The sequence below is a fragment of the Natrix helvetica genome (genome assembly GCF_964273705.1).
Source record: "Natrix helvetica genome assembly, chromosome: 13".
Lineage (NCBI taxonomy): Eukaryota > Metazoa > Chordata > Lepidosauria > Squamata > Natricidae > Natrix > Natrix helvetica.
Window position 1 is genome coordinate 14,442,532 of NC_138557.1, and position 13,689 is coordinate 14,456,220.

The 13,689-nt window shown below is 44.0% G+C and overlaps 1 protein-coding gene across 3 annotated transcripts in view; it reads right to left on the reverse strand.

Annotated features, from left to right (window-relative positions):
* LOC309398798 (lipase maturation factor 1-like) overlaps positions 1-13,689 on the reverse strand; it is a 156,291-nt gene that overhangs the window by 7,177 nt on the left and 135,425 nt on the right. For 2 of the 3 annotated variants that reach the window (XM_081966014.1, XM_081966013.1), the window contains exons 5-8: positions 12,768-12,951; positions 11,025-11,178; positions 7,255-7,438; positions 2,703-2,815 (exon numbers count right to left, since the gene is read on the reverse strand). In XM_081966014.1, the coding sequence (XP_081822140.1) occupies positions 2,703-2,815; positions 7,255-7,438; positions 11,025-11,178; positions 12,768-12,951 (635 nt within the window). Of the gene's footprint in view, positions 1-1,883; positions 2,020-2,702; positions 2,816-7,254; positions 7,439-11,024; positions 11,179-12,767; positions 12,952-13,689 lie in introns of those variants that run through there. The other variant, XM_081966015.1, reaches the window with a different exon arrangement.

A 13,689-nucleotide genomic window follows, 5' to 3' on the forward strand; every position in this document is an offset into this window, starting at 1 on the left:
CATCCATTGCTTATTGTCCTGCCCTTTGGTGTTTTGGACAATAATTTGACCCTCTCTTCTTTGTGGCAGCCCCTCAAATATTGGAAGACTGCTATCATGTTACTCCTAGTCTTCTTTTATCTAGACTAGACATACCAAATCCTGCAATAAGAAAGAATAGAATAGAATAGTAGAATGGAGAATTCTGCCTTTCTGGTTCTTCCCTTGCCTTAGAAGATAGAACATAGAATAACAGTTGGAAGGAAGAACAGAATATGGAAGGACTTTGGAGGTCTTCTAGTCCACCCCTCTGCTCAAGCAGGAGCACCTATACTGTTTCATATAAGTGACTGTCTAGTCTCTTCTTAAAAACATTCAATGATGGAGTGCACACAATTTCTGAATTGTCCTTTCACACTTGAACAAAACCTTATAGGCACCATGTGGCTAAATAATAAGTGAATTAATAATTCTTGCAGCCCAAATTAGGAGTCTTGTCAGATTTATGTGGACTAAATGCTTTATGAACCTTGAGCCAGACCGAATATCTTGTGCCTGGATGTTTTGCAAATGTCCCTCTGCCCAAGTCAAGTTTCACACTCAATTAGATTACTCCCACCCATGACCTCATGTTTTAACCTTTTTCTTTTTCCAGAAGCGAGTTAGTCATCTGCTTCTCATTTTCTCTTTTACTGCACTTGCACGGCAGCAATAACCCACACCGCAATCCAATTTCATTTTTAAGGGTCCAAAGAATCCCAGTCAACTTGGCTCTCCGACTCTTTAATTCTTCTCAAGATTAACCGTCAGAGAAGCCACACGGGGGAACTGATCTTTACGAAACGCCAAGCCCGGAGGGAAAAGTATTGGAGAACAAATTCAGCCCCGCAAACGTGTTCCCTCCTTTGCACATCTTCCTTTGGTGTGTGCCCATGTGTGCATGTGTGTATGTGAGGGCAAGAGGAAAAGCATTCCAGGTGCAGGAACTGGGCATGGCTAGTCTAGTGAAGAGAAGGACCAGGGGAGACATGAGAGCAGGATTCCAATATTTGAGGGGCTGCCACAGAGAGGAAGGGGTCAAGCTATTTTCCAAAGCACCCGAAGGCCAGATTAAGAATAATGGATGGAAACTGAACAAGGAGAGATTCAACCTCGAAATAAGGAGGAATTTTCTGACAGGGAGAACAATCAACCAATGGAACAGAAGTTGCCTTCAGACGTTGTGGGAGCTTCATCCCTGGAAGCTTTCAAGAAGAGACTGGACTGCCATCTATCAGGAATGGTGTAGGGTCTCCTGCTTGAGAGAGAGAGAGTGTGTGTGTGTGTTGGACTAGATGACCTACAAGGTCCCTTCCAACTCTGTTATTCTGTTAACTCCAATTCAGCCATGTTGCATGGACATACTTTACAAAGCCTTAGAAAGACCACCCTTGGAATACTGCATCCAGTTCTGGTCACCACAATACAAAAAAGATGTTGAGACTCTGGCAAAAATGTGCAGAGAAGAGCAACAAGGATGATTAGGAGCCTGGAGGCTAAAACATATGAAGAACAGTTGCAGGAATTGGCTATGTCTAGTTTAATGAAAAGAGGGACTAGCGATGACATGAGAGCAGTGTTCTAATATTTGAGGGGCTCCTACAAGGGGGTCAAAACTATTTTCCAAAGCACTGAAAGGCCAGAGAAGGAATCATGGATGGAAACTGATCAAGGAGAGATTCAACCTGGAAATAAGGAGAACATCCCTAACAGTGAGAACAATCAACCAATGGAACAAAAGTTGCCTTCAGAAGTTGTGGGAGCTTCGTCATTGGAGGCTTTCAAGAAGAGACTGGGCTGCCATCTGTCAGAAATGGTGTAGGGTCTCCTACCCAAGTAGGGGGTTGGACTAGAAGACCTCCGAGGTCCCTTCCAACTCTGTTATTCCATGTTTGGGCAAGGGTTTGCCTAGAAGGTATCCGTGTAACAGCATTGTCACAAAACGGATTTCACTGTGTGGCTGATCAGAAGATGCCCCTCGTTTGACACCAGAGAAACTGCCTAGAATGAATGAAGTACTTTGAATCTTTGTTGGAAAAGAGAACAGCATGAAAGGGCATTTTGTTTGTTGAACATGTAAAAAAAAAACACCAAAATTTTGGAGACAAACACATACATGAATTCTGAAGATTTTAAAGGTTAAAGTACAACTGAAACCAGACACCTTTCTTCTGGGATTAGTGGACTAGAAAAAAGTCATGAAACTTTTTTTTTTTAGTATGACAACTGCTGTGACACTAATCTGCTCAAAAATGGAAAGGTTTGAGAAGGCCCACAACGGAGGAATCGTTGGTGAGGTTGATGGAATTTGCGGAAACGGCTGAATTGACTTGTTTGATCAAGGGGGTGGGGGGTGGGGGGAGATATTTATTGCTGCCTGGAAATCCCTTATAGGCTTTTTGCACAAAATGGGTAAAAAATGCACTTATCCTTTTGTGGTTTCATGATTAGAAAAAGAAAAATAATAGAAAAGAGCGAGCTTTTTTGTAATCTTAGATAAGAGATGCTTTTGTAAATCTATTTATATTTGCTTCAAAGGAAGCTTCTCTTTCCATTTCTTTTTTATCCTTTCTTTCTGCGCTTTTGCTTTTTCCCTGGTTTTTTCCCCCCTTCCTTTGCTTGTTTTACTCTTTATTAATAAACTTTAGTAAACATTTAAAAGATGCCCTTTAAACTGAACTTACTTGGGTGGTGCCTTGTCCTCAAATGGGTTGAAGGCCAGAAGAGACAACGTTTCCTTCTCGTTCGCCAAGATTTTCCCTGCTAAGTGAATGACCCATTCGTTCTGTTCATAGGTCTTACGGAGAAAGAGAGAGGGGAGAAAACATACATTTTGAGAAGGAATGCAAATGAAGTGGATTTTAAGCCAAGCATGTCAACTGGAAGCCTCTAAATAATAAAAGATAAAAGCAATGCATTAATATATACAGAAAACAATCCCCATCCTTCATGCGTTTATTAGAATCGGTAGTTATAAACCAGTGGTGAAATTAAAAATGTTTCCCTACTGGTTCTGTGGCTTGGTGGGTGGCTTGGTGGGGGGAATCATATGACTGGGTGGGCGTGGTCAACTTTTTAAAAACCTTTCTAAAGCATTTTTCAACTGCAAATTCTCCCGATCATATTAATAAACCCCTCACCAAACTTCATCATTTGTAATTGCATTATCATGAATTGCCAGTTCACATTGTCAAAGGCCTTTTCCGCATTCAGGAATAGCAACGCCATTTGCTTCTCTGGGTGGGCTTCGTAGTACTCTAGTGTATTTAGTACAATTCACATGTTTGTCTCTAATCTGCCTCTTGGGAAGACATCCGTTTTGGTCCATATGTATAAATTCATTTAGAAGTAACAGTTTCTCTAATTTATTAAGAAAAGACTTTTATTCTGCTTCATTTCTGATATTCTAGCTTTAGTTTTTGCAAAGTTCCCTGAATATTGAAATGAAGCAAACTTCCTTTCATTCTTCTTCTTTATTCTTATCAATCTGATGGTCATCTTTCCAACACAGGTGGGACAATTGAAATGAATGTGTGACACAATCGAATCAATAAACAAATGGGAAAAAGAAACAAGAATTAAAACATAACTTAAAATGCTTAATGGCTTCTAGGCTCCATTCAGTAGCATGGTCCGGGGTCTGTGGGATATAGACAGTGAATGATTAAGCCCCTCCAGCTCTTTGCTGGTTCCGGAAGAGCAACCACAAAGTATGGGAGAAGTCATTTCCCTCCTTCTGTCTGTCTCACAACAGATTGTTTTTTGGAACTCTTCACTGTTTGATCCGCAACAGTCCCTTCTGCTGGCAGTTCCTAGAAAAACTTCCTCTTTTGGGACAAGGGCCCAGATTTCCACTGGAAGCAGAAAAAGGAGGCCTAAAGCTTGTCACGGTTGACTGAGGACTTTCTGAATATTGGCACATCGGACGTTTTATACACTTGTGGATCCATCTGGATCATACATTTACAAAGAGCGCGAGGAGGGGGAAAATGCCCTTGCTTCATTGCTACTCCAGAAGTGCTTTTAATTGTCTTCTGGGTAACAAGCCATTTACTTTGCAAGAAAACACTTCCTAATTTATGATTAGCCAAACATAATAACCCTCTGCGTTTTTATTCTTTCCAACTCTGCGGAATGTTGGAAAGAAACGATGGGAAGGGGCTTAGGAGTCTATGGGCAAACGCTCCCAAAATTGAACAGGACAGGATCCCATGGGGGGGGGGGGAGGATGCGGGTGGGGTGGGGTGGGGAGAAGTCAGCAGAAGAAAAGCTGAGTTTGAAAATAGAGCAGATCCTGAGTTTGAGGGCTACAGAGAAAAACCCTGAGCTGAGCACCTACATGGGAAGGGCGGTTGGGCAGGAATACCCAGATCTATTTTGAAGGACTGCAGAAATAAAAGAGTTGGAAGGAACCTTGGAGGTCTTCTACTCCAACCCACTGCTCAAGCAGGAGACCCTCTACCATTCCAGATAAATGGCTGTCCAGTCTCTTCTTGAAAACCTCCAAAGATGGTACACCCACAACTTCTGGAAGTAAGCCGTTCCACTAGTTGATTGGTCTCACTGTTAGGAAGATTCTCCTTAATTCCAAGTTGTTTCTCTCCTTGATTAGTTTCTCTCCATTGCTTCTTGTCCTGTCTTTGTAAAATTAGTTGACCCCCCCCCCCTTCTTTGTGGCAGCCCCTCAAAGGGGCTGGGGAATTTTTTGGAATTTTTTGAGTGAGAGTGTGGGGGGGGGGACTGTCATGTGTGTTGGGCCTGATCTCTGGGTGTTATGTGATTTTCGTTGTACGGGTATACTGTGTACATACATACAATGACAATAAAGTAAAAAATATATCTTAATTTAAATTTCAAACACTGGAATATTGAAATTGTGTAATGAAGCTACTCCTACTGTTAGTGCTGGGCCAGTATATTGAGATGGTCACTACTGTAGATCAGGAACATTAATGAGAAATGAAGGTGAAGATGCTACCAGTGGCAAAACCAAAATCTTCATATGCAATTTCTTTTAGAGAACCAAGCTTCCTTTGGCCACTTGGACTACAGTTTGATTTACTATGCCTGTAATTTTGAACGCAGAATATAGAATAAGAGGGTTGGAAGGGACCTTGTAGGTCTTCCAGTCCAACCCCCTGCTCAAGCAGGAGACCCTCTATCATTTCAGACAAATGGCTGTCCAGTCTCTGCTTGAAAACCTTCAATGATGGTGCGGCCACAACTTCTGGAGGCCAGCTGTTTCGTTGGTTAATTGATCTCGCCGTATGGAAATTTCTCCATAGATCTAGGTGGCTTCTCTCCTTGGTTAGTTCCAGAAATTAACTGTTCACACTGAGGGGTCAGAGGTTGGAAATAATTTGAGCAGTTGGTCTCTGAAGGTCTTCCTTACCTTATTCTTTCCTTCTATAAATCATTCTTTATTTCCCTCCAGAAGTTGCCTTCGGAGGTTTTGGGAGCTTCAGCACTGGAGGCTTTCAAGAAGAGACTGGACTGTCATCTGTCACAAATGATCTAGACTCTAGGGTCTCCTGCTTGGGTGGGGGTGGGGTTGGACTAGATGACCTATAAGGTGCCTTCCAACTCTTATTCTATATTCAATGGAATAGCTTGCCTTCAGAAGTTGTGGGAGCTTCATCACTGGAGGCTTTCATGAAGAGATTAGACTGCCATCTGTCAGAAATGGTGTACGGTCTCCTGCTTGGGCAGGGAGTTGGACTAGATGACCTACAAGGTCCCTTCCAACTCTTGTTAATCTTAATCTACCAGTGTCTTTACACTGTTGCAATTCCAGTAGTTACAAGGATTTTTATTCCTAACTTGTGGCACTTCAACAAGGAATAGCACTGATTTCAGAGTGTTTGCCTCAGAGAACATGAGGAAAATTGAATTACTCATGGTGATGAATATTTGAAGTAGCAAGAACTGGCCATAAAAGGCCTTTCAAAAGTCTTCACCAAATTTGTGGGCAGAGAAATTGGATAGAAAAATTTCTCTGAGCAAAGCAGATATTCTCCAACCATTTCTCAAGGACAGATATCAACCTTAGCAATGGCTCTTTGACTGAAAAAGCCCCCTAGAAATTTCCACTAGAAGAAACTTTTCTCTACTTCTTCTTCTTGTTGTGCCATGTCCGTCATAGGACATTAGCAATCATGTTGGCAATCCTATTTTTCCACGAAAAAGGGCTGCTAAGTTTTGCCCAAACCAGTCCCTTAGATTTTGAAGCCACGATGTTGTTCTTTTGCCTGGACCTCGTTGGCCTTCAATCTTTCCTTGGAGTATTAAGTGAAGCATGCTGTATTATTCTGTCGCATTGCATGTCCGAAAAATTCTAACTTCCATTTTTTAATGGTTTTGATGATTTCCCTTGGCTTTCCCAGATGGCTTATCACTTCTTCATTTCTGATTTTGTCAGCCCAACTTATACATAACAGCCGCCTATAAATCCACATTTCAAATGCTTCTAGTCCAGTGATGCTTAACCTTTTTGGCACTGAGTGCCAAAACTGGAGCATGTGTGCGCTGGAGTCTGGAAGAAGACAGCTGGCTGGTGCGCATGTGCACTTCTGGGTTCCATTATGCTCATGCGTGCCAGCCAGCTAGTCTCTTCTGGGTTCCGGCACGCACATGCCTGCTGGCCAGCTGGTCTTCACACGGAGCACACCGGAACCTGGAAGAGAGCATGTCGGAACCGGGTGAGGGTTGGTGAGGGTGAGCATGCCCACAGAGAGGGCTCTGCATGCTACCTATGGCATGCTACCTCTGGCATGCGTGCCATAGGTTCGCCATCACGGTTCTAGTCTCTTCAAGTGGCTTTCTGTCCGAGACCAGCCCTCCACCCCATGAAGAGTCCCTACTTAGAGAAACACAACAAACGGAGAAACAGTAGAGAAATATGAGAAACTATTAAAAGAATAATAATAATAATAGGAAAAATTCTATCTTTGCTCATTATTTTATTGTGCTAGCCAGGCAAGTGAATGTGTTGCTAAACCCCTCACAATCTTTCCCTGCAGTCACAAGGTTTTTACCCTGGGCAGTTCTGGGACGGATGGCACCGTTTGGAGGGGGCCGTTCAACAGCTCAAACCACATCTCTCCGGAGCAGCCTGGGCAGGGGGATCAGATCACAAACCTTATCAGGATCCTGGGAAACAACGCCAGTCTAATTGAACTGCTCGATACCCAGTTGGGCTGACTGTTTTCGAGTCGGTCCGATCGGCAGGGTGCTCACCTGGAAAGCGGCAAACCACATGAGCCAATCCAGGCGGTAGTGGTACGGGCTGATCAGGCAGGGCCTCCTCTGCAGATTCCCTGGTTTACACTTGAATTCATACTCTTCCCAAACTGCGGCAGGATCGTTGGGGTCTGAGCTGGAAGTGCCTTGGATTATAATCTCGGTTCTCTCTTTGGTTATGCTGCAAGACAGAGGAGTCTGGTGAATGTTTTGAAGCTCTTGACCAAGTGGCTTCCAGGGGCGCGTTAAGAGCGAGGGCAGAAACATTCAAGTATTTCAGAGGCTGCCACAAAGAAGAGGGGGGGGTGTCTCCAAAGCACCGGAGGGCAAGATAAGAAACAATGGAGGGGAACTGATTGAGGAGGAGAAGCAACCTGGAATTAAGGAGAAACTTCCTAACAGTGAGGACAATTAACCAGTGGAACAGCTTGCCACCAGGAGTTGTAGATGCTTCATTACTGGAGGTTTTTAAGAAGAGGCTTGACAGTCATTTAGCTGAAATGGTATAGGTTCTCCTGCTTGACAAAGAGGCTGGACTAGAAGACCTCCAAGGTCCCTTCCAGCTCTATTCTATTCTGTTCTCTATTCTGTTCTATCCTCTCCTCTCTTATAGTTCCTGCTTCTCTCCTCTTTCACTTCTCTTCTCTATATTCCATTCCATTATATATTCTATATTCCTATAATCTATATTCTATATTCCATAATCTATATTCTATATTCCATTCTATTCTATATTCCATTCTATTCTATATTCCATTCCATATTCCATATTCTATATTCCATAATCTATATTCTATATTCCATAATCTATATTCTACATTATATTTTATATTCCATTCTGTATTATATATTCCATTCCATTCTATATTCCATAATCTATATTCTATATTATATTCTATATTCTATATACCATTCTATATTCTATATTCCATAATCTATATTCTATATTCCATTCCATATTATATATTCCATAATCTATATTATATATTATATTCTATATTCCATAATCTATATTCTATATTCCATAATCTATATTCTACATTATATTTTATATTCCATTCTATATTCTATATTCCATTCCATTATATATTCCATAATCTATATTATATATTCCATAATATATATCAGCGATGGCGAACCTTTTTTGGCTCGCGTGCCACAAGTGGGGGGAGCGCAGGGGGGTCGTGTGCGGGGGTGCCGCACCCATAATGCAAGGCGCGTAGATGTACACACTCAACAAAATCACAATCACTTAACGCAGGGGTGTCCAAACTTGGGAACTTTTAAGACTTTAAGCATGGCTGGCTGGGGAATTCTGGGAGTTGAAGTCCACAAGTCTTAAAGTTCCCAAGTTTGGACACCCCTGACTTAACGGCAGGACTTGTAAGCAATTGGCTGGAGCAAAACATCTTCCCGTTCTGTTACAACCAACATGGAAAAAACGGCTGCTCTGCCTTTTTTGGACCTGTGCTAAAAACTGTAGGAAAACTGTTAAAAAGATCAGCCAGGATTATAAATCATGGGGGATGATTTTTTTGCATGAGGCTTTTGCTGCAAGTGCCAAAGTTAAAAGCCGTAGGAGCATCGTCTGCCAGAAATGGCCAAACGTGCTCGAAGCCTTGTTGGCGACGTCAAAAGAATTCCTAAGGAAAAAGGAAGGGATAGATTTAGTTCACATTTGATGGATTGTTTTATATGATCCTTTTCGAGCTTAAGGCAGCAAGCACAGCTCCGCCCTTTGACTCTGTGGAGAGGCTGGTCTTAAGAGTGCAGGATGGGTCACCTGGTTGAGGATGGAATCAGACTGGCCTCCTTAGGAAGAAGGATGGAGGCCATCTTTTCCTTGGTGCTTCAGAGCTGCCGCATTTAGTGCCCTGGGGAAATGGGAGCGGGGATTACAAGGAGTCAGTGGAGATATATAACCATAACAACGTTCTTTTCTTTGGGAGTCAAGGACATTCAGCCTGCACTTGGATGGGAGTGACTGGGGATTGTCTCCAGTTGGGACGGTGCATCGATTGGACCGTATGATGGACATGTGGGTGCAGGGGATGGGTCTTTGACTTTCTTTTGGGTGGGGAAAACCTGAAAGCTTTCAGATTTGGGTTTCCCCAGCCGTGCCAATAGGACATCTGTGATAAAATGGAACTTTGAGCAATCACTAGCCTCGGAGTCTTCTTTCATTTGGGGGGGGAGGTGTCTTACTTGGAACCCTGACAAATGGAACCTCTAATACAGGGGTATCAAACTCTATTTCATTGGGGGCCACATAAAGGCTGTTGTTGACCTCGGGGGGCCAGGTAATGGTGGATGACTGAGTGGGTGTGACCAACTGGGTGGGTGTGGCCAGCTTGACACCACTCATTGGGCATGGCCGATTGGGTGGATGTGGCCAACTTAACACCACTCACTGGGCATGGCTGACTGGGTGGGTGTGGCCACCTTGACACCACTCACTGGGCATGGCCGACTGGGTGGGTGTGGCCAGCTTAACACCACTCACTGGGCATGGCTGACTGAGTGGGTGTGGCCAGCTTGACACCACTCACTGGGCTTGGCCGACTAAGTGGGTGTGGCCACCTTGACACCACTCACTGGGCATGGCTGACTGGGTGGGTGTGGCCAGCTTAACACCACTCACTGGGCATGGCTGACTGGGTGGGTGTGGCCAGCTTAACACCACTCACTGGGCATGGCTGACTGAGTGGGTGTGGCCAGCTTGACACCACTCACTGGGCTTGGCTGACTAAGTGGGTGTGGCCACCTTGACACCACTCACTGGGCATGGCTGACTGGGTGGGTGTGGCCAACTTGACACCACTCACTGGGCATGGCCGATTGGGTCGGTGTGGCCATCTTAACACCACTCACTGGGCATGGCCGACTGGGTCGGTATGGCCAGCTTGACGCCGTTCCCCAAATTGCTGCCATGTTTCCTCTTTGCATTGGGTAGACCGGGCTGAAGCCTCGCGGGCCCAATGTTTCCCTTTTGTACTGGGTAGACTGGGCTGAAGCGATGTGGGGCGGCTCCTTACATTTTCCAAGACAGCCCCGCAGGTGGATCTGACCACATCATGGGCCAGATCCGGCCCACGGGCCTTGTGTTTGACACCCTTGCTCTAAGATGTTCAGATTCTGAGACTAGGATGCAAGAAGGCCTGTGAATGGCCACGGCTGAATCCAGATCCAGACTCTGATCTTTCCAACCCAACAGAGAGTTGTGCAAAAAGACATAGAACATAGAATAATAGAGGGTTGGAAGGGACCTTGGAGGTCTTCTAGTTCAGCCTCCCCCCTGCTTGAGCAGGAGACACCATTTCAGACAAATGGTTGTCCCGTCTCTTTTTGAACGCCTCCAGTGATGGAGCACCCACAACTCCTGAAGGCAACTTCCATTGGTTGATTGTTCTCACTGTTAGGAAATTTCTCTTTAGTTCTAGAATGGTTATCTCCTTGGTTAGTTTCCAACCATCGTTTCTTGTCTTGGCTATTAGTGCTTTGGAAAATAGGTTGACCTGCTCATCTTTGCATCATTGTAGACAATAAAGTGGCCATGATGAAGGAATGTTTCGCATCCTTCCAGGCAAGAATTCTTCCACTGCGCTTCCTGGAATGCTCTTGGGACCAGAGATGTTCTCCTGCCCTGAAAAGATGTTTTTAAATGGAGTTTTTGGTACAGCTCTTTCCCCTTTACAAAGTACAGAGGCATGGCTCAAACAGAGAGCAAGGACACGGGTCAGAAGCTCTTCAGATATTGAGGGTCTTACCTTCCAAATGCTCCGTAGGTGTTGACGATCCTGAGGGGGTTGTAGGAAGTATTCATGATTTGCCGGGAACTAATCAGATTGAGAACCACTGGAATGCTCAGGAAGATGATCAGCGCCCCAAAGGATACGTTCACAGCTTTGCGGACGTAGCTCCCTGCGGAAAAGATGAGATGACATCATATTGCCTTCTGCTTTAAGTGGATTAAGTTGCAGAAGAAAACCCTGAAGAAAAACCTGTAATCATTTGTGTGGATTTCCCTGACATGATAGTCAAAAATATGCCCAGAAGAGACTTACTGTATTTTTCAGAGTATAAAATGCACTTCCCACTCCCCTAAAGAGGGTGAAAATTTGGGCGTGTCTTATACACCAAATGGAGACCCACCCACCCGCTGGTCACAACCCTTTGGCCTTTGCCTCCCAGCAATTTGCCTCCTTGCAGCAAACAGCAAACAGCCAGCTTCAGCACAGCCTGATTAGCGAAAGCAGCTGATTGTTGGTTGGATCGTCCTCCCAACCATCATCAGGAGGCCCATGCTAAAATTGAAACAGGCTGTTTGCTACAAGGAGGCAAATTGCTGGGAAGCAGATTTTTTTTTTCTTGTGCTAATCAGGCTAAACTGAAACTGAAACAGGGCGTTTGCTGTTTGCTGCAAGGAGGTAAGTCAATACCAATAAATGCCTGTAGAATGTTCAAATTACTGGATTCATTTTTTAAAGACTGCTTTTATTATTGTTCTAGACAACTTAACAAAATGAAGCAGCTTTTTAAATTAAATGCTTGATCTGAAGAGAACCCAGTGTTATTGTATCTTCTTTTAAATAGCAGAGAATAATGCATACTTTTAGAAAGCCACGTCAATTTTAACAACATCTATACAAGTATAGTCTGAAATTTAACAGTGTCCTGTTGTAATATCAAGATAAGGCAGCTGAGTTAAACTTAGTCGTGTTTGGACTTAGTCATGTTTAGAGTAGATCTGTTTCAATAATTGGGGGGTTAGCATGACTACATTTAAGAAAACTTTCTGGCATTAATATACTGCCATAATGTACATTTCTCCAATTCTTTGCTATTTCTATGGGTCAGGCACACATGCATAGAAATACACCACAAACAGGCAGGGCCTCTTGTCGAGATGTGCCAAAAGTGGGGGGAACGTGGAAGGGTCGCACACATGCATGCCTACACCCAAAATGCAATGCACTCCCCCCATGTATACACGTACAACTCCCCCCCCCCCCCGTGCTTGCGCACAGGCCTCACTGAAGCCTTTGTACTTCCGGTTTGCACGTTGGGGCGTTTTTTGCCCTCCGCAGGCTTCAGGAAAGCCTCTTGAAGCCTCCGGAGGGTGAAAAACAGCCCAACGAGCAAACTGGAAGTCCGTTCCCGAACGTCTAGTTTGCGCGTTGGGCGGTTTTTCACCTTCACTGGAGGTCAAAAACAGGCAAAAATCAAGCCCTAAAATCAGCTTGCCAGCGTGTGCGTGCGTGCTGGAGCTGACAGGGCAATGCCTCACATGCCCTCAGAAATGGCTCCGTGTGCCACCTGGGTTCGCCATCACGGGTGTATATCGTCTGTGCTGTTTGCTGCAAGGAGGCAAATTGCTGGGAGGCAGAGGCAGACTTTTCCCCCCTTGTTTTCCTCTCCAAAAACTAGGTGCGTCTTATACTTCAGAGCATCTTATATTCCTGATAAATACGGCATGGGTTGCTTTGACCTTAGAAGAAGAAAAAACATACCGTATTTTAAAGGGCCCACTTTCCCTGCTGCCTCTTCGGCTTGTATCTTCAGGACGTGACTCTTCAGAGATCCTGTGCGAGAGCCAAACAAGATCCCCAAGGAAGCATCGTCAAAACATGCTATGCTGGGCACGATGGTTAACCAGTTGAGGAAGCTCAGATTCCCACTTACGATAAGCAGTATCTAAGAGGGAGGAAGGAAGGAAAAGTACCAGGTCAGGATTTGAGGGTTATGGAGCTTAACACATGAACAACAGTCACTAAGTTTAACTTATCGGGCGAACATTGAGCAAAATGATCTGCAACTCAATGGAAATTTGAGGAAGCAGACATCTGTAAGACGATAAAGAAAAAAAATATTATATTAGGGTTGAGGATCCGGTGCTGACTATGTTAATGGAATAATCTATTGAAACAAGCCTGGAAAAACAGAAATGGACAACTCAAGGCCTCCAGATAGCTTCCATCTATCCTTGTTTTTGCAGCTTCTTTGACTGGATCTCTGAAAATCGAGGATAAATCCGTGTTCCCAAGTTATGGTCAGAGTTAGTTGCAGCAATCACATCCAGAAAGCACACACGGCTAACTGATTCAGCAGGCTTTATTAAGTTCTCTTTATATATAATATAACACATGAAGTAAATATACAATACTAAAATTTGGTTCTTCCAAAGTGGTAGTAAATACAAGCAAACACAGGCAGAGAACAGTTTCAGTTCAGAGCTAAGCAGATTAGTTTAGAACTTAGCACAGACTCAGAACTACACAGCTAAGCCACACCCAGGCTCCTTGCTGTCTAAATCAGCAAACAGTCCCCATTGGTTGACCTTGTTGCCATGCCTATTCATTGGCTGACCTAGTTACTAAGTTCTATTCCAGTTCATGAATATATATACTCTGACAGTTATGAAAATGGCCAGGG